This window comes from Phlebotomus papatasi, chromosome 1 (assembly GCF_024763615.1).
Source record: "Phlebotomus papatasi isolate M1 chromosome 1, Ppap_2.1, whole genome shotgun sequence".
NCBI classification, from domain to species: Eukaryota; Metazoa; Arthropoda; class Insecta; order Diptera; family Psychodidae; genus Phlebotomus; species Phlebotomus papatasi.
In genome coordinates this window covers 42937991-42958943 of record NC_077222.1, presented here as the reverse complement: position 1 = coordinate 42958943, position 20953 = coordinate 42937991, and the positions used below count along the sequence as shown (strand labels likewise).

The 20953-nt window shown below is 36.7% G+C and overlaps 2 protein-coding genes across 2 annotated transcripts; one reads left to right on the top strand and one right to left on the bottom strand.

Moving 5' to 3' along the window:
• Positions 1–1705: 1705 nt before the first annotated feature.
• On the bottom strand, positions 1706–7487 carry LOC129799301 (golgin subfamily A member 6-like protein 24). The gene is made up of 3 exons (XM_055843045.1): positions 7093–7487; positions 5863–7031; positions 1706–2882 (listed from the first exon to the last, which is right to left on the bottom strand). Exons 1-3 carry the CDS (start codon positions 7315–7317, stop codon positions 1829–1831), a joined length of 2448 nt encoding a protein of 815 aa, XP_055699020.1. The 5' UTR covers positions 7318–7487; the 3' UTR covers positions 1706–1828.
• LOC129799300 (phosphoinositide 3-kinase regulatory subunit 4) lies at positions 7455–20487 on the top strand. Its single transcript, XM_055843044.1, has 5 exons — positions 7455–7696; positions 7777–7957; positions 12311–13318; positions 16421–18957; positions 20155–20487. Exons 1-5 carry the CDS (start codon positions 7596–7598, stop codon positions 20381–20383), a joined length of 4056 nt encoding a protein of 1351 aa, XP_055699019.1. The 5' UTR covers positions 7455–7595; the 3' UTR covers positions 20384–20487.
• The last annotated feature ends 466 nt before the right edge of the window (positions 20488–20953 follow it).

Below are 20953 nucleotides of genomic sequence, written 5' to 3'. Positions count from 1 at the left end.
TTATGTCATTCACTCGGAACTATGATGGTAGTAGGCATGCAGATTGCAGAATGCCAAAGTTTACTTATAGCCCTCAATAATTATAATATATTTCGTTACAAGCTTCCTATATCCTTAACTCTAAATAAATCTTACGTAGAAATATGTTAAAAGGGGAACCTTTATATATAAAAAAATGGCGTGCACGAACCTAAATATTTTGAAAAATAATCAATTTAAAAACATTTAGAATTTGAGAAAAATGGAAGGAATGAAAATTGAAATTATAAAAAGAAAGGAACTTCTCTCAATTACTATAAATTGGTTTCTACATAGAAATGGTAATACGTGATTTTTAGTTTCTTTCACAATTATATAAAAAATGATGAGTAATATAATTTAATTTTTTTTATTGTTAAATATTCAAGACCAATTGAAATAGACCATTCAAATCTTTAGAGGAATGGGGTGGTTTTGACTAAACACTGAAACTATGACTGGAACTCTGACTAAACGCTCAACTTTCGAAGCAATTTTCGTCAAAAATTGTTTTTTTTTTGACAATTCTGCTTACAATATGATACGGGAAACTTTCTTTAAAATCAATTTTTTACAAAAATTGCTTCCAGTGTCTAACGGCCTTTAGAAAATTTGTACAAAATAGCAAACCAATTTTTAGTAGGTTAGTAGTGTTTTTCTTTGATTCTATTAGTTGTCATCATTTATATGCAAATTCTTTAAAAGTTTAAACTGAAAGGTAAATATTTGTGCCGTTCACTGTTTAATCGAGTGCCGATTTACCGAATTTTTGAAAAAAATTGTGGCGATTTTTGACATTAAATTTGTCAATTTGACGCACACAACGCACTACAATTTAATTCCACATGCACCAAGGAATGGAACTCGAATCTCTAAAACAAAGTAAGCTGGGATCGTGATTACGATAGGGGGCGTGGTCTATTGAATCTAGGTTTTGACTCGTTGTACACTAAATTGTTAAAATGAAAATCCGCCCAAACTTAAGTATTCAGAATTGAACAATTGGAACGTTCATTAGTCCTTTCCTTCCTAAATGGGTGTAACTTCAAATTATAATTTATAGTTAAAGATTACTGAGACATAACGCTAGCATAATGCAAAAAGTGTTTTGTATTTCAGGAAATCACTTTGACCTATCAAACATGTTTACAAAACAAATTTATTTATGTATTCTTTATTATTATTAAAAAAATAAGGTAATTGCATAGAATTGGACAGAATTGCACGTTTTAAAGTTATTGTAGTTGCATCTTGCCTTAAGTTTCTAAATTAAGCTACATTATAGGTAATAGGGAAAAAATTGTCTATGGTGTGTAGACTAGCCACTGTATTATAAATTAAGTTGTGACAAGTGTACTAAGTGTATGAAACTTAAATTCTATAATTTTATAGTATTCTTAAGTTTTAAATTAGTTAATAAAAATAGAATTCAATTGTCAATTGTATTACATATTTACATTATTATAAAAAAAAAACAAATCCAAAGGGTGAATTGTGATTTTCAAAATCAATATCGCGAATATTTTCAAATAAGTAGAATATTGAACAGGTAATGGACTAAATAAGCAAATTGTATTCGCTAAAATATTTATTTATAAAATTCTGTATGAAAATTACAAAATAAGCTATAGATTAAAATTGACGAAGCTGAAATCCTCTGCCTATAAAGTTCAACAGCAAACATCCCTTTTAAAACATAAGACCACGCTGATGTATTTTTAAAATTTAGTCAGTTTCCGCATTTAAAAATAAAAATGAGAAAAAAGAAATAAATTATACACCTAGAAGTAAAACAAAAATAGAATTTATCTCAAGGATCCAAATTTGGAGAATAGTCTGGTAAAAGTTCCCAGATTTTATTCCTCCATCGTTGGCGACGTGCTTCAATTTCCTTCTCAAGGTGCAGGATTGCATGAAGTCTCTGCCAATGTTCTATAGAGCGCCATTTAAGATGCCAATTATAATGAGCTTCAGCATGTTTCATCTTAGTTTCCATTATGATCTTTTCCTGCTTTGTTCGAGCAACCCACAAACTAAAGAATCGCTCATTGAGACGCATTTCATACCAATCTGTGGCCACAAGCAATTTTCCTTTCTCCATCAAATGGTTTCCCTTCCAAAGTCTCATAGCTTGTCGCATCATAAAGACCACGTGAAACTCTTCGGCTTTTCGATGTTTTACTTCCCAGATGGATTTTGTGTGATTCCTCCATTTTCGGAAACAAACCCGCATTCGTAAAACTTTACGGAATTTCATGGCTTTTGATTCAAAACGCCTCTTTCGTTCCAAAAGTTTACGAAATGCACCAATTCCGTAGATCTTCAGCAAGTGAACACGATAGAAATCATTAGCTCGACGACAGTTCATCAGCCATGTTTGACGCTCCTGCTCTCGGCGCAATTTTTCCTGTTTCTCTCGTCTCCGTTTTTCACGCAATGCTTCAATCCGTGCCTTCTTTACCTCTTCATCTTCACGACGTTTTTCTTCTTCCTGTGCTAATTTTTCTTCCTCACGTTCTCGTTCAATTTGTCTACGTCGCTCTTTGGCCCTTTCATGTCGGAGATTGCGTTCTAGAGCGCGTTCTTGCATCTGTACGAGGAATTTAGGAATAACACTCCCATAGGCTGCAAGTTTTTGTTCATCTTCTTCATCCCTCAGATTACTGACAATTTGAAGGCATTTGGCTTTTGCACGGACACGTATATCACCAGTTTTAGCAACATTTTTCAATTCATTCTTCAGATCCTGTTTAAAATTTCTAGCTTCTTCAGAGAGCTTTGAGAGTCTAAGCTCTGTTATCATCCTCTCCTGCCGTTCTAGCTTAAGTTTCTGATATTCAATAATATCCTGTTGAATTTTGAGCCTAAAAAAAGTACGAGTAGGTGAAAACTGATCAGTACAATCAATCATAAACTTGTTCTAGCATATGGGAATTAAGGAAGGTAAGATTATTGAAAATATATTTTGATTAGTATTTTAGTAAATTGTGTCAGGTAAAATTAATTTTTTATTATATAAATAGATAATAATTAAAACGAAAATTATAAGTTTTTTTTGCACTTAAAATATAGAAAACTATTCTTCCCATTAGGGAAAAGCAGTTGAAAATGTGATGATGATTCTTTTGGGATACCCATTTTGGGGAGAAAATTGCAGAACATTGGCTTAAGATAGCGATGGAGAGGAGCTTTAAAATGTCCCTTCATGACCCAAACGTGTTTTTTACCTATGGTACCAATTGTAGCAATTTTACGAATCACAGTTCATGGTGAGTTTCCTGCTGTGTGAATGGGAAAGCTAATAGGATTACAATAACCGTGACAACCCTTACCAGAGACGCGCAGCCCCTTGCTCCCATGGATGGATTCTCGACGATTCCACGATTCAGGTTGAATCCGCCTGTCATGAGAGTATTTGACTAGGTGTGTTGCTTTGGGGCTTATTAGAAGTCAAAAAGCAGAACTTTTTCTGTAAGTGGAAGAAACCTGAGGATCACCCCTTAGATTCAGAAGACTTTGAAGATGCCCAAATGCCTGTTATTAGCGAGAGAGGATGCTCTCCACTACATGATACATGATCAAGATATAAGTTATGAAATATCAGTCAGGAAAGTCATGGTGTTTTTACTGCATGAGGGCAATGAATAGATTTCTTCAACTCCTAGGGAGTAATCGATTCGCCAGGGTGAATCACAGGGGTTGGAGCTCCTCTACTCATATATTCGCAACAATACCGTTTTTCCTTTATCCGAAACGTACGAAATACTTTTTTCTCATCGAATCGGGTACTTGCAATTTAGTTTCATAATATACAAACTAAATATAATTTTTTTTATGATGTTTGAAATTTCGGCCTGATTGATTACGAACTAAAGAAAAAGCCTAATTTAATTTTCAGTCGCCTTAGGAAAAAAAATGAAATAAAAACTCACCAAATCAGCTAAAAACAATTAATTTGGTAAGGAAGGGAGGAATTAATGAACATCATCAGATCAAGACCTCTAATTTGCAATTCTTGTGATCAAATGCTAAAGGTTTATAACTTAATAAGCAGAATCATAGCCATTTTAAGGTTTCTTTAACTCCAATTTCTCGAAGGGCAATTTTTAATAGGTTTAATGGATTTAATAGTAAAGCGTTTTTACTATGTTAATGTCAGAAAAAAAAATAAAATGTTTAAAACATAATCTCTTCAGTTCTGGACAATATAATTTTACATTGTAATCTTAATACGTAAGATATTAAAATCGTCCATTCGAAAATGAAAGAAATCGTAAGAGCTCTTTTCGAAATAAACTAAAAACACGTGATATTGGAGGGGTAGGAAAGTGCTAGGGGAAAAAAAACCGTTCTAGATAATATTGATTTGTGGGGGGTTGTCGAAAACCGAAAATTGATATTTCTTACTGTTTGGCCTCTAGAATGAAATAATTTTAAAAAAAAATGGATTGTATAACTGTTCTCTCTTAGGTGAAGAGCACCTAAGTTTTACTAGTTACAATTACTAGTTACTCCCCAAAACAGGCGCAAAGAGACCTCGTGGTATCGGAATTTTCTTAAAAGTTGCATCCCCTTGCAAAAGTGCAATTGCTGGAGGGTAGTTATATGTCAAATTGCAAAATCATAATATAGGAGGTTCTTAACAACTAGGATCCCTCAAGCGATACCCGGAAATAAAAGACAAAACAGCAGACCATCTATCGTGCAAGTATTACGCAGGAAAACTTCATCAATTGGTTTTCTGCGTATTTAAATTTTGTCAAAATTCACTAAGACCGACTGACTTTCTAACTGTTTTGGTCCGACTTTCCAAATTTTTTGTCCGATTTTTGAGAATGTGCTCTTTTCTGATTAGAGACAGCTTTTCTATTATTCATTTAAATTTTAATTCTTTGGTATCTTTTAGGACTCTTAATACCCAAAGGCAAATATGGATTTTCTGGGGAAAACAATTGCTTTGAATTATTTAGAACCGATTATAATCTAGATTTTTTAAGCTTTGTCTTAAGATCCGACTTTCTAATTTTTTTGCCTTTGATCGTTTAACAAAAATTAAACGAAAAATTAAAGTTAATGTATATAAGTATCAGAAATAAGTTGAAATTGATTCTTTAAAAAGACTTTCGAAGTGCTGGAAATATGTAAAGTTCTCCATAATGAAAACGGTGTACAGAATCTCAAGTGGTAGAGCAAGAAATCAAGTGGTAGAGCACTCGCTCTATGATGCAAGTGTCCCGGGTTCGAATCCCCTTTAGGTCACCAGGAATTTTTCTGGCGTTAAAGGTGTTCGGATTGCATTCAGTGAGCTTCACTGCATTTGATTCCACGGGCATGGGACTGACAACCTAATCCCGTACAAGGAAAAATAATAGTGCATGTCTAGAAATCCCCTTGCGGGAAGGCCTTGTTCCTTCATGGAATGTTGTGGCAGCATTATTATTATTATTAAAATCGTACTAAAGTAGAGTCTCGCTATAGGCCATCGCTTTATAGTCCACAATTTATCGACCGTTTTTCAAAACACTGATTTTAAGTTAGGTTATGTTTTATAGTATACGACATGCATAATTATTTTAATATTTTTGGCAAACTTTATTAAGTAGTTGTGATAATTATGATCCACAATGAAGAGAGCGAGGACAAGTACCACAATCGCAAAGAAAGTGGAAGCCGTCGAGCAATTTCAATACTAAAAATCGTTGATAATTTCAAAAAATTACATGGACTGTGCGACCCAAGTGTCAAATTTGAAACCAAATATGGACTATAGCGAGACTCTACTGTAAATAAATAAATTATTTATCTAGAAATCTTCAACATTTCAACTCTGATTGATTGACTTACTTGCTTCTATATTTCTTCGCCATGATGATGGATTCTTCCTTTGGAGCAGGTTTCTTTGCCTCTTCACCTTCAGGATTATGCTCCTTCCTCCCCACTCTACGCTTTTCATCACGGATTTTGTTTAGATAGGCGTCAATCTTCCCAATTCGGTCGTTTTTCGATGCAATGCTCTTACACTTGCTGACCTTTTCTACTGTCGTGTAATGGATCCATTTGAGGAAGTACTTTCTCAAGAGAATCTCTCTGAACTCCTTGTATGCCTCAGAGTGCTCTCGGAACAGCTCACTGATGATTTTGAGTTTTTCCGGAGAGACTTCTGCATTTTCTCTTGGGGCATCTACATCTTCAACTTCTTCCTGAACACGCTTCTCTGGAATGAGTTGCTTGACAATTAATTCACCATTTGGACTTTTATCTGATTCTTTAGCCTTTTCCGAATCTTGAGAGATGGTTTTTAGAGCTTCTGCAAGGAAACTAGCTTCCAGATCTTCATCCTGATTGAAGATGATGGAACTCTCTGTACTTTCGTGAGTTGAAGAACTCCCAAAGTCACTTTCCTGACTTGGAGATGATGTGAGACCATGGAAAGTGAAGTAGGATTTTGTAGTCGTTGTGATTTCTTCACAGCATGAAATTATTTGATGATCTCTGAAATTCATCCCAAAGAAGGTATTTTCCTGCAAGAGACTTTCACTGTCTGATTCGTCGGATTTTTCCTCTAGCCCATCCTTTGGATACTCAATGATCTTCACGTTGTCCTCAAACTGAACTGAGGCACTTTTTAGGTCTTTCCGGGAATTTGCAGGAGCATCCAGAACTGGTTCCACCTGATTGAGTTCTTCAGTCTTCTCAAATATCTTTGCACTCTCAATTGGTGCTTTGATCATTTTTCTATAGAAATCATTGGTTTTCTCCTCTGTAGTGGCCAAACTGGAGAAGATTTCACCATTGTCCAGGAGTGTATAAGGATTCTCAGGAATTTTGATTTTCTTAGCTTTTGGTGGGCGTTTCTTGGTCATTTCCTCACGAAATTTTATCAATTCATTTTCTATCAAGTTTACCTCGATGATTTTGTTATGATTGAGAATTTTCTGCATTTGTTCATCTCTGAAATCTGACCCTTTTCCCGGGTTTTCTACATCCTTCCGAGGTTGCCGTAACTTTTTTACCTGAAATTAATTGGTTTTTTGCAGAATACCAAAATATTGCTGAAAATATCTTGTAAATTACCGCCTCGTGCCTCATTTCCATTACAATAGCTGGATTCAGGAAGGTTTTCTTCTCATCCTTCCTGACCAAATCCACAAGCTGCTCATCTGTGAAGACATTGAGACACTTTTTAACGGTTTCTGTTTTGAAGTTGAGCATCGCGATGGAATTTTTGCGTTTTAGCTTGTCCCATCTTGACTCCCGAGATTTGGATCTTATAGCACTGCTCTTCCTGGAGGTATTCATGAAGATTTTTCTTGTAAAACTGTTTCCAGGATTTTATTTTTCGACTGCGAAGTTTCCCAATGGAATAGCGACCGTTGCTAGGATCTCCAAACAAATTTCTTCTCCCTGGCAGACAGCGCATTCTGTGATTGGGATGGGCAAATACTGATGACGGCGCTAGTGTGCAATGGAGGAATCAGCTGTGTCAGAGTTTTTTGCATTTCAATGAAAATTTGCGTTGACCCACAAAGAAAAGGCACAAAAGAAGTGATAAATTGTGAAAATTGGGACTCTGTGAGATGGGTAATCAATTGGTGGGCATTGCCCCCAGTCAAATATTCCCGGTGGAACACTATTTGACTGGATCTTTCTTCGAATCGGATTTGCAGTATGAAACAAGGTAGGATGCCATCCCAAATTTTATTTGCGCTTTTCCTGGAATTGGGCATTTTTCTCATATTTATGGAAGTATACTTGTAGCATGGGCAGTACGAGATTCTTCAAAGTGGCCAGAGCAAAGTCCGACGAGGGTTTGGTGGTGATAAAAGTGTTTGTGAAGCATGATCCCAGTCTCCCGTTGGAATGTCATGCGGAGAAGCTTGAGTTTATTAAGAAAAATCTGTCCAATGCAGTCAATTGCCTTCCATTTCAGCGAGTTGTGGTAAGTCTTTGATATTATCTCTAAGAAATTCACTAAAGGTTTGTGGGAAAAGGGTAGGAAATTATATATTGAACATAATAACAATGCGTATGTAAAACTTTCTACACAAACTGTCCAAAACTTCCGGACAATTATTTCCAAGGAGGAGTATGATGCTTGAGATTCTGTACACCGCTTTCATTATCCAGCACTTCGAGTCTTTTTAAAAAAAATCAATTTATACTTATTTCCGACACACATTTACTTTAATTTTTGTTGACAGATTAATGATAAAAAATTTAGAAAGTCGGATATTAAAAAAAGTGCAAAAATAACTTAGATTATAATCGGTTCTAATTATAATTAAAAAAAATATATATTTTCCCAGAAAATCCATATTTGCCTTTGGGTATCAGAGTCCCAGAAGATACGAAAGAGTTAAATTTAAAATGTAATAATAGAAAAGTCTCTAATCAGAAAAGAGATCATTCTTAAAAGTCGGACAAAAAATTTGGAAAGTCGGGCCAAAACAGTTAGAAAGTTAGTCGGTCATAGTTAATATTGACGAAATTTAAATACGCAGAAAAGCAATTAACTCTTTCGTCTCCTTTGGGACTCTGGGTACCCATGGAAAAAATAATTTTTTTAGACTATTTAGAATCGATAAAATTCCGATTCTTGTGGATGATTACAAACTATAAGGATGTCCAAATCTAGGATATTTTTTGCAGGATCTCAATTAACTCCTGAGCTAAGATATTCTTGGTCAAAAATCGTGAATTTTCGATTTTCTGCTTCCTTGCACATATTGTGACTTTTTTCATATTTCTAGACCCGAATAAGGAAAAACCTCTCGGGGCCAATAAGTATGATAACTATCAATTACAGATTACATAAATTCGAAAAACAATTTTTTCATAAATTTTCAAAAAACTTGTTCAAAGTTGATGGGTACTCTCGTCCCCAAAAATCTTGAGGTCAAATGTAAGGTTATCCCGCCAATGCCCGCCATTTGCTTTTTGACACCAACCTTGTAAGAAAATTCAAGCGGGAGCGAAATTTTTGTCAATATGGCCGATAATTTTGACATTTGGCAGCGAAAAAGATTGCTTTCGGGGAAGTTTTTCCTATTCTTCCAGATTTTGGTGAATTCTGATTGTCCAGGAAGTGTTTTTTTGGCTCTTGAGAAAGCTTAATGTGTCTGCAATAACATCCTGTTGAGAGAAATGTGTGTTAAAGTGTTATTCTGTGAAATATTTTGAGGAATCTGTTGGCAAGCAGGAGCTGGGTGTCCTTTTTAGCACTTCCTGGACATCCCACAAGATACTGGTCAATAATTCTTCTTGTTTTAGTGATCAACATTGTAAAGGAGTCATTTGACACGCAAAAATAATTCACAAAATTGATATTATTGGCTTTTGGAAAATTGAAGTTTGTCCAAGTTTCTATCTTTTGCATTCTTTAGGGGACGAGAGTTCCCATGAGTTTTCCAATTTCCCAGAGGCGGAGAAAATTCTTTCTCTACAAAAGTATCATATTTGACCAGTAAGACTTACAATAAAGTGAGTTTTACTGAAATTCGTTCGCTGGATATGTTATGGTCCGGAAAGAGTTAATCAAGTTTTCCTGCGTAATACTTGCACGATAGATGGTCTGCTGTTTTATCTTTTATTTCCGGGTATCGCTTGAGGGGGATCCTAGTTATTAAGAACCTCCTATATGATTTTGCAATTTGACATACAACTACCGTCCAGCAATTGTACCTTTGTAAGAGGATGCAACTTTTAAGAAAATTTCGATACCACGAGGTCCATTTGCGCCTGTTTTGGGGAGTAACTAACTAGGTGCTCTTCACCTAATGGCCTCTACACACTAGAAAAAATTATGTCCATATTGAAGCAAATTCCCTACGTTTGTGTAGGAAAAACTCTCCAATATGGACATATATTTCCCTAGTGTGTAGAGGACATAAGAGAGAACAGTTATACATACCATTTTTTTTTTACAAATTATTTCATTCTAGAGGCCAAACGGTAAGAAATATCAATTTTAGGTTTTCGACGACCCCCCACAAATCAATATTATCTAGAACGGTTTTTTCCCTATCACCTTCCTACCCTTCCAATATCACGTGTTTCTGGTTTATTTCGAAAATGGCTCTTACGATGTCTTTCATTTTCGAATATGTTTTAGAAGTAGTCAAGGCGGATATTTCGTCCTTGGACACTCATGTTCGAAAACCTTTTCAATATCGAATTTTCGAAGATCAAGGACCACTTTGGAGGGCGTATTTTTCAGTCGATTAGCTTAAATTTGGATGTTTTTGAAATATCTCGAAATTTCCAACCAGACTGCATCTGAATTAATCGGTCATGAGTCAGTATAGTAGTGATATTGATGTAGGTGTACCTTTCTCGAAAATTTTTCAAAAATATTTTTTATTTGTTTGAAAGCTTGTGAGACGATAGGAGCCAAACGGTAGGAGATATCAACTTCCGGCTCTTCGACGACGCCTTTCGCATAAATCGACATTATCTAGAACAGTCGTTTTTTTTATTTTTCCCCCACCCCCTCCTTCCTCTCCAAACCATGATTTTTGGTTTATTTGGAAAACGGTTTTTAGATTTTTTTTTTTCATTTTTAGAATATGCTTTGGAGGTAGTCAAGACAAATATTTCGTCCTTATAGATACCTATAGGTATCATCGAACATATATGTCCGAAAAACATTTCGATATCGAAAATACGAAGGGCCTATTTTTTGAAATGCCGTTAAAACATAAATAAGTGTCTCAAACATGCTGGCTATCCCTTACCTTACAAGAACTTCCTGGACAACTTCTATGTCATGCAGGTTACGAACGCAATGCATTTTTGAAATGCTTGTTCCAAAAGTAACTCTCTGATTGCTACATAATTCAAACGTTCAAAGTTATGTTATAAATCACCCCTCTGGCATGTGGCCTTAATGCCCAGTTTCTACTGGAAATCTTCATCTTGTGCAAAGTTTATCAGTGCAGCAGATTTCTCTAACTACAGGGACAATTAAACCATCAATGTCTTAGGAATCAATAATTCCTTCTCAGAGGATATTCGATCTTTACCCAATCTAGTTAAAAACTATTTTCTCGAGAATTTCTCGAACAATATCCTCTACAATTTTTACAAGTTCTCCAGAAAAGGCAAGGCGAGAGCTAATTCAATGAAATAAGGAAAAAAACAGGTACCATGCTGTTGTCGTAAAATCAAACAGGAATCCGCCAATGAGTTCAAAACTAAAAGTGTTAAGATAATCTACTCGCGTGAGGAATTTGATGATCATGATTGCAATATTTAGAATAAAAAAAAGAAAAGAAAGGTAGATGGAAAATAAGAAGAAAATACTTTAAATAATTGATTGACAATAAATGACTCTACTGTACAAATTAAATTGATATTAATTTCTAAGTATGAAATAAAAGATGAAACATTTTTATTTCTATCAGAAATATTTTTAATCTGGTATTTAAAATTAATTAACGTGCTCCAATAAAGCGAATTATGCGAGAAAAAAATGAGTCCCAAACATCCCCATTTCGGGGAGGTTTGAGACAAAGCGTCAAGTTAAATATTTTATCTTCTCCAAGAAAACTAATTTGTTTTCCAAATTCTATCGAGTACTTTTTATAAAGTCAATACCCATAAGTATCCTTTAGACCGCATAAAATTATGATACGCTATCGTGTTTTTGGAATAGTGTCTCAAAGTCAAAACATGAAAAAGTGTCCCAAACCTCCCCGGTCTCCCCTACACTTTTATTTTTTCTGAGAAATCTATAAATTAAAATTTGTGAATATGAATGGATTTTCGCTTTATTTGGAGTAAAATTAACTAAATAATGCAACTGTAGTATAGAAAATATATAAATAAAAATTTAATACTGCATTTATCATGGGAAAAATGATGTTTCCATTTGGAGTAGCGAAAAGTTTCCATTTGGAACAGGTTTTGAATTAGCTTAATTTACCCTACTTTGTTCTTGTTTAAATTTCATATTCCGTCACATTTGCCTCTGACTCTTTGACTTGAAAATATATTTAGAATTATGTACTGTATTATTGTACAAATCGTTACTCAGATTTAGTTAGATTTTCCAATTATTTCGTGAAAATTTTTAATGAATATTTTACCGCCTTCTTATTTCTAAATTTATACAGTAATACATGTCTACTTGCAAAATCTCCTTCCTCAAAATCACCGAAATGTATTGAGATTCCTTTTTTTTGTTTTTTTTTTATTTTTTTATTTTTTGAAAAATGTTAAATGATCATTAACCTATATATCTTCCCATTTAATCTGTTTTACCTTTTATATGGAATTTTTTTTCGAATTGCAGCTAACTGAGAAGGCAGGATTGATAATGAGGGAGTTTGTGAAGCATAGTCTTTATGATCGAGTGTCTACGCGTCCTTTTCTCACTGCAACAGAGAAGAAATGGATTACCTTTCAAGTCCTCTGTGCCTTGCATCAGTGTCACAAACAGAAGATCTGCCATGGAGACATAAAACTGGAGAATATTCTGATAACATCTTGGAATTGGATTCTATTGGCAGATTTTGCATCATTCAAGCCAACTTTTCTGCCTGAAGACAATCCTTCGGACTACACGTACTTCTTCGACACCAGCCGACGGAGAACCTGCTACATAGCTCCTGAGAGATTCATTCAGTCTATCTCAAATGAGGCTCAACCCAAGGATGGACCCCTTGTGGGAGATGGTCCCTGTTATTCAGGCAATCTCACTCCGGAAATGGACATTTTTTCAGCTGGATGTGCACTTTTGGAGTTATGGTGTGAAGGTACAGCTCCATTTGAATTTTCACAGCTTCTCTACTACCGCAAAGGCGATCAGGAATTAGTGACGAAGCATCTAAATGGCATAGATAATGCTCGATTGCGAAATTTGATTGCATCGATGCTGAACAGAAATCCAGCAGAGAGGAAATCAGCAGAAATTTATCTGGATCAGGAGCGTGGCTCTCTATTTCCCGAATACTTTTACACTTTTCTTCAGTCCTACATGCAGATGTTCTCCTCTATTCCCATCATGCCATTGGATGACAAGATCATGCGCCTACATGCAGATATCAAGCAGATCATAAAAATGCTGACAGGGGTGGATCCGGAAGAGAGGGAAAACTCCGAAAAGGCTCAGAGGATCGAGGAGAAAAGTGAGAAAAATGGGATTGACGATGATGGATTGATACTTGTGACAACAGCCGTAACAGCCAACAGTAGAGGACTTCACTATTGCAACTCGAAATTGTGCTGCTTGGAAATTCTGCAGGACTTGGCTGAGTACACCACATCAGAAGTCATTCTTGATCGCATCATTCCCACCATTGTGAGTAGATTTTATTTATTTATTATTTTATATAGCTAAATGGGTCCCGGTTAAACTTCCGAAAGCCAATACCCCGAACAACAAAATACCGAAAAAGTCAAAATCTTGAACGTCAAAAAGGCAAAGTCACGAATAGGCTAAAACCGGATGAAGATCCCGAATGAGCCAAAATTCCAAATGGGACCAAATCCCGAAAAGCCAAAATGTCGAACGTATAAATCCCGAATTGATCAAAAACCCCGAAAAAGCCAAAATCCCGAACAGTCATAGATCCTGAATGAGCCAAAATCTCGATTGGATCAAAATCCCGAATGTCTAAATCCTGTATTGATCAAAGCCCTGGAATAGCCAAAATTCTGAACGTTCTAAGATTCCGAATTGGTCAAAATCTGGAATGAGTCGAAATTCCGAATGGGTAAAAATCTCAAAAAAACCAAAATTTCGAATGCCGGAATCCCGGCAACCAAAATCTCGAAAACCAAAACTCCGAACACAAAAATTCTGAAGGGGCCAAAATCCTGAATTTTTAAAAATGTCATAGGTACTTCCACGAAAAAGGGAAATTTTCTGTGTTTTGGAATATTATTCCACAAATTATTCTCCGTATAATTTCGTCCCTTTCGGAATTTCGATATTTTGACTTCTAGGATTTTAGCCTTCAGAATTTTGGCGTCTGGATTTTTGATAGCACCGATTTAAAAATGTTAGGGTAAGTGTGCCAAATTTCGGCATAGTTGCAAATAAGCACCGAAGTCCTAAGTTTTAAATGCAATATTTTTAATACAAATTGATATTTCTTGTAACTTCCTTTTCGGAAGGTATGTGTGGAACCTTGAAAACTAGTTTACCTTCTTTGTTTTCTTTAAGTCAGTTCCTAAAATATTGAAAAATTAAATATAGACATTGCTTTGGGTAGTATTCCGGCCACTTTGAGTGTAATATCGTCCACCTTGTTTGTGACCACCTTTTGTGAAGCAATGGATAGAAAATTTCAAAACGTCATACGGAACGAGTTTAAAAATATTCACTTTAATACGTTTGTATGACTCACAAGCCCTGAGATCTTTTACGTAATTTGTCCTGAAGACCTGAAAAGTTTACCTTGGCATCTCAAATTTACGCTCAGATTCCCGTAGCAGTTTGCCCTTTCTGAACTCTTCCAAGGCCTATTCCACATCATTTTTTTCATAGAGGCGATGCTTTTTTTCTATGGGCATTGTAGAACTCAGAAATTGAAAAAATAAAATAAATTAAATAAGAAATTTAGGAAAGCAAAAGATGTTGCCGGAATAGGCAACACTACCTCACCGGAGAGATACTCACAAATTATCTACTTTTTTACGCAAAATACAGGATCCAGCTGAGAACTTTTACCCAAAATTTAAAGAATGATTTACTATTAACATAAACAGAAAAATCTTTAATGAAAACTAATCAATTTTCATGAAAAACACCGAAGGAAAACCTTTTGCACTTCACCAAAAATCACAAGACTGCTAGAAACACAATCGATCTGTCACATTTTTTGTAAGACTTTTTCCACACTGAGTTTTTACAGCGCAATTTAAATTCAAATTCTACCTAAAGTTTAACGGTCTTTGTGTTAATACATCCTAAAATGAATAAATATTTAAAAGCAAAATGAATTCATTGACTATTTGAAGGTAACATGCATAATTTTAATTAATTTATTTCCATGGCCGAAATTACACTCAAAGTGGCCGAAATATAAAGCTGGCCGAAATTTGGCACACTTATCCTAGTTAGGGTTGTTATTTAGGTCCCTTGAATTCCGGAGTCGGTTCCCGAACCCGAAGTGGTCCACTGAAGAAGGTTCACGTCGGAACCGAAAACTGTGACAAAATCTTAGGGTGACCCTTTTCTGGATCACAAAGCCAAGCAATTGGCATATGCAGAAAGCAACCTCGGAATTAGCATTCCTGAGTTAACGATCATCTGTTGCAGTTCAAGAAGTAAACATAGATTTCAGTGAATGTTTAAGAAAACCAATATGAAAATGACGGTTGCTAACGTTTTTGTGTATTGTAGATTTTAAGACGCCCGAGGTTGTCCACTGTCTCCATGAAGATTAAAAAGATTCCGGCTTAAGTGAAAACAGATTGAAAGAATTTAATATAAATTGCCTACTATTGGGAGCTTTTTCTATAATATAATTTTTGAAAAATCCCTAAATGTATTCAATTTTTTCTTATGAACCGTTGTCACTGAAAATGGCCGAATTTTTGGCGCTGAAAATGTTTTGCATACATCATGGCGTTCCCGTATCATATTACAAAGGTATCTCCTATGAGTATGCAAATTTTCTGTGTCACTGAAGTGAATTCGCGGGCTTTTTTTCGGTCCCGAGAATTTCTTTGAAAGTGGAACTCCCTGTACTTCGCGTGTGCCAACTATCTCGATCCTTTTGTTACTTATTTTTCATTTCAATAGCCTCTTATGAGTGTTGCATTTTTCTAGAAGGGAACCGGAATTCGTCGGGGGAATGTAGTCACTATTTGGAAAAACGACAATCCTTTCCAAAGCTTTCGGTTCGGTCTCCAAGCCTTCATCAGTGGTCGAATCAATTAGGAAATTCCAGAGTTTTGTCTCTCAATCTGTATAAGGAAGCTACAGGGCATAACAGAGGATGTGGGGGCACTCTTCTCACAAACAACAATTTACTTTTCTTACAAACAATTTGGCACAAATTTAAAATTTCTCAACTTCTTTCTGGCCTTCTGTAGTAGTCTCTGGCAACTTCTTTGTTCACACTCTGTGACTACTACAGAAGACCAGAAAGAAGTTGAGAAATTTTAAATTTGTGCCAAATTGTTTGTAAGAAAAAGTAAATTGTTGTTTGTTAGTAGAGTGCCCCTACATCCTCTGTTATGCCCTGTAGCTTCCTTAGACAGATTGAGAGACAAAACTCTGGAATTACCTAATTGATTCGACCACTGATGAAGGCTTGGAGACCGAGACGAAAGTTTTGGAAAGGATTGTCGTTTTTCCAAGAGTGACTACATTCCCCCGGCGAATTCCGGTTCTCTTCTAGTAAATTTCCCTAACGTCGGTTCTTTCAAAACCATGGTTTGCCTTTTTCAGCTGTACTTTACAAAAGATCCCACTCCTCGTGTGCGGTCCACGGCAATTGATACACTTACATCGTGCCTGAGAATGGTTCGTCGGTTGCCGCGGAGTGATGGAAATGTCTTTCCTGAGTATGTCTTTCCCATCATCTCCGGTCTGGCCACAGACACTGCTAATGGAGTGAGGGTGGCTCTGGCGAGAAATCTTGGTGATCTGGCTGAGGTGAGTGTGAGATTTTTGGAACAAACCAGATTAAATTGTCCAGCTGAATATCACCAAGTGCGATATGAGAGAGAAATGACGGTGCTGCATGATATGGTGCAATTGATGACATCGAGTTTGTTGACGGATCCACAAGGAATAGTCAAACAAACTCTAATTGAGGCAGATATCACAAAGTTGTGCATATTCTTTGGGAAGAATAAGGCTTACGATGTGATACTGTCGCATATGATAACATTTTTGAATGATAAGGAGGATAAGCATTTGCGTGGATCATTTTTTGAGTGTATTGTGGGTGTGGCTGCGTATGTTGGATGGACATGTTCTGAGATTCTGATGCCTCTGCTGCAGCAGGGATTGACTGATACAGAAGAGATGGTTATTGCCAAGGCTATAAGGGCAATGTCAGCTCTGGCAGAGTTGGGATTGGTTGAAAAACCAGCTCTGGTTGCATTTATAACTGAAGCTGCGTGTTATATGAATCATCCAAATGGTTGGATAAGGCATGAAATTTGTGGATTGATTGCCACAGCAACCAGAACATTGACAACTCTAGATGTTCAGTGCAAAATTGTTCCAGCAATTGCTGACAATTTAACCACATCCTTGATCTTAATTGATCATACGGAAATTTTGATGGATTGCTTGCAACCACCAATTCCACGAGCTGTCTATGACAGTGTGGTGAAATTTCCGGATGTGATGCACTTCTTTAAGGCTCTGGAGGAGCGTAAAGAAGCCAGAGCTAGAGTTGCCGATGGGTTACTGCCACAGTATGGAGGAGAATCGGGTACGGCCATTAGAAATCTCTTCAGACGCTTGAGTGCTGAAGGATTGACAGAATTGGCGGAGAATCAATTGTTGACCATGAAGTCACATATTGTGAAGCTGAATAAGTACAAAGCAGCCGAACCAAAGACTCTCTCAGACGGTCGAATGACTTTTACACGAAAAATGGGTATTAGTCATGAAGTACAGTTGCTGGAGAAGCAACACAAGGTGGATCCGAGTCAGGGTAGGAAGGCACGTAAAGTTGATGTGGATATGACGATGAATTCAGAATGGCAACATATGTTTGGTGTGTTAGACATCAATTCTGTGTCACCATCATCACCGTCAAATGAATCGGGGACTTCTGTCACAGGTAATAGTCCCCCAATGGTCAATACCCAAGTTCAGCCAACTCCTACATCATCCTTAGTTGAGTATAGCATGCCAGAAAGGAGTTTTCTGCAAGAGAGATTTTCAGAATGTCGATTGGATCTGGAATCATTGCAGACAAAGATTAAAACTGAACATTCAGTTATGGCTCTCAATCGGGACTACGATCCCTTTGCCTATTATGCCCCTATTCCACCTAATTGGCGTCTTAAAGGTACTCTTGTAGCTCATTTGCATGAACATCGAAGAGCTGTGACACGTTTGAGTCCCTTGAAGACTTTTGGGTCTTACTTTGCTTCAACGTCCGTTGATGGAACTGTAAGATTGTGGGATTGCAATAAATTGGATGGACATCAGTCTATCAATCGATCTCGTCAGACCTATTCGGCCAATACTCCTCTCTATTCCCTGGCATCGTGTGATGCTGGACAATCATTGGCTGTGGCTGGAAAAGATGGAACACTTTTGCTATTGCGCATTGATCCGAATTCCAGCAAAATGGCTCTTCAACAGGCCATTCAGTTTGATCCGGATCCAAAGTATGACAAGGCTAACATTGAGGCAAGTGATGGTCCTGTGGTGGATATGCAACCATTGGATCAGGGTGCTCAGAGTCTCATTGTGTATACAACACTCTATGGGGGAATTGTTGGGTGGGATATTAGAGCTCCAGGTTATGCTTGGAGATTGCAAAGTGATCTCAAAAATGGCGTCATAACGACGCTTTGTGTGGACCCTACTAGTTCATGGTTGGCTGTGGGAACAAGCGGAGGAAGACATTCATTCTGGGATTTGCGCTTTAAGTTGCCCATAGCTGAGATTCGACATCCGCATGATGCTAGAATTAGGAGGATTGCATGTCATCCAACAGAGAGATCTTCAATCATCTCCGCTTCTCAAGGCAACAACGAGGTGTACATCTACAACATTGAGACGAATCACAGACAAATGGCTCTGTGGACAAGTACAGCACCTCCGCTCTCAAATACCAACCCTTCTAATCATTCGGCCATTGCACTGTTGCCAGGCATCTCGGATAAATCGGAGTTCCTGTTGACGGCAGGAACTGATCAGAGAATTCGACATTGGGATCTCAGGGATCATACCAATTGCTCTTTGATTGTACCATCACCGAAGGATCACTTGTCAGCAACCAACACTTCATACGAGTAAGTACATTTCGCAACTAGTTAAAAAATAGTCTTACGATTCTGGGGAGACCCTTCCAAGATTTTGCAACTGAGGAAACGTCGAAGTTCCTCTTTAAGATTTTTTTGGTTTACATAAGCACAAAAGCTTTGTAAGTGTTTTCCATTGGGGTCCGCAGTAATTCTATTAATTACGTCTTTGGACCTGAGTGGACCAAGTAGTTAGAGCACTATCTGTATGACTCTAAGATCTCGGATTTTAGACTGGTCATGAGCAGATTTTCCTAGCCTTATACCTGTTTTCAATGCATTTAGTGAATAATGAGTGATGATTGACATGAAGGGTTCTACTTCGGTCAATGTAATATTCACTGCCATTGATTCAAAATGCATTGTGATGGGCTGCTATCATGTTATAGCAGTGCTAAGTGGAAGTGTCCACGAATAGAGAAAATCTGTGATACATAAATAGCTAACTATCCGTTTCGATGAATTAGGGTAGAGTATAAGAATGACCCAATTGGAGTCCTACAAGCAGCGGAATTCGAGGTCGAAACCGACCCTTGAGCATTCTTACTCTTCTCCTTCTCCGTTTCTACTCCTATTTTTAGCTGTTGGTCATTTAATACAAGCTAGGCATGGAAAGTGAAAATCTCTCCATGTAGCTTATGATGAATGCAGGTATCCCATGGTAGAATGGGCTGACCGTTCTTTTGTATACGTAGACTGATCGTCTAATAAGATCACCTTCACAACAACTTCTCTTGCGAGATCACCCTTTTTATGATTAGAGACAATCTTCAAAAGATTAAAAAAACGTGCATTGGCCCGTTGACTTAAATTTTCAATTTAAGTCAAATCAAACATGTCGTATACTAGCATATATGTTGCTCACATGAATTATACACTTAAGGCGAAAAATCGGCTTTCTAGCTCAAATCACATGTAAAATCGTTCCAGGATATTTCTACTTCTTTCTAAAGTTTATTTCTTATGGTTTCGAGAAGATATTACTCTCTCAAATTCCGATCCCTAACCTGGAATACTAAGTTAACTTGTTGGGAGATATGTATGAATACCGGTCATCATTAGTTGTTTTTCTATCTTCCTGGTTTAACGGTTCATATTACGAAAGAGAAAAATCTAGGAAGAAATAAAACTTCCAACATAGAAAAAGCCAGAATTTTTCTGATATTCTCTTCGTTATTAATACCTCAGGTATCGCTTAATTGATGGTACGAAAGTGATCCAGGAGATTGACACGAGAACCCAGTCAACTCTATCGGCTCATTCAGGTGCCGCTGGTCTCGAAGTGCCCCGATCTGGTCCAGAGCCACCAGCTTCTGGTCATATTGACATCATCACAGACATGGTGCTGTGCAAATCCACCAAGCAGACCTTTGTGGCATCCTCGAGTCGCGACGGAGCCATCAAAATATGGAAGTAAATGAAGTGATTCACTCCATGTCTCTATTAACTATTCTCTAGGACTCTATGTACGCTTACATTGTACGTTTAATTTTAACAAAAATATATTGTATATTAAATGGATAATAAGTTGAACTAAATCAAAAGAAGACTCATAAGGAGAGATATTTGTGTACTCGGGAAACTTCGTAAAAGTTTTCCGAAACCCATCAGAAAAGTTTGTCAATTTAAGAAACTAACTAAGTGGTTCCTTGGTACATATCTGTCTGGATAAAAATCTAAGGAAACTTAAAGCTCCTGACTGTGTTTTCGGAAATTTGTTGAATATCCATGCAATTCCTCCAATTCCTTATCAGCTGACTGTTAGTGAAAATTTGTGAATCTCAATGGCCAACACCATCTGGATAAGATCACATGTTACTCAGGTAAGAAAGTCTTTTATAAAGTGAGAACAGAAAAGAGTATTTAACCCATTCCTTACCATGGTATTATACATCATACGTAAATTGAGTGATTTTAGATGATTTATTCCTGGTCAATTTTTATCCGAATTGCTGTTTGGAAGGATTTTTAGTAATTTTAGTTCTTC

What these genes read in the sequence shown, in the direction of transcription:
- LOC129799301 (XM_055843045.1), bottom strand. Translation starts at nt 7,317, where the DNA reads ATGAATACCTCCAGGAAGAGCAGTGCTATAAGATCCAAATCTCGGGAG. An exon ending in TGGAAATGAGGCACGAGGCG is followed by an intron (nt 7,032 to 7,092) that starts GTAATTTACAAG and finishes AATTAATTTCAG; the next exon opens with GTAAAAAAGTTACGGCAACC. An exon ending in GCGAAGAAATATAGAAGCAA is followed by an intron (nt 2,883 to 5,862) that starts GTAAGTCAATCA and finishes TACTTTTTTTAG; the next exon opens with GCTCAAAATTCAACAGGATA.
- LOC129799300 (XM_055843044.1), top strand. Translation starts at nt 7,596, where the DNA reads ATGGGTAATCAATTGGTGGGCATTGCCCCCAGTCAAATATTCCCGGTG. An exon ending in GATTTGCAGTATGAAACAAG is followed by an intron (nt 7,697 to 7,776) that starts GTAGGATGCCAT and finishes GTATACTTGTAG; the next exon opens with CATGGGCAGTACGAGATTCT. An exon ending in GCAACCAACACTTCATACGA is followed by an intron (nt 18,958 to 20,154) that starts GTAAGTACATTT and finishes TTAATACCTCAG; the next exon opens with GTATCGCTTAATTGATGGTA.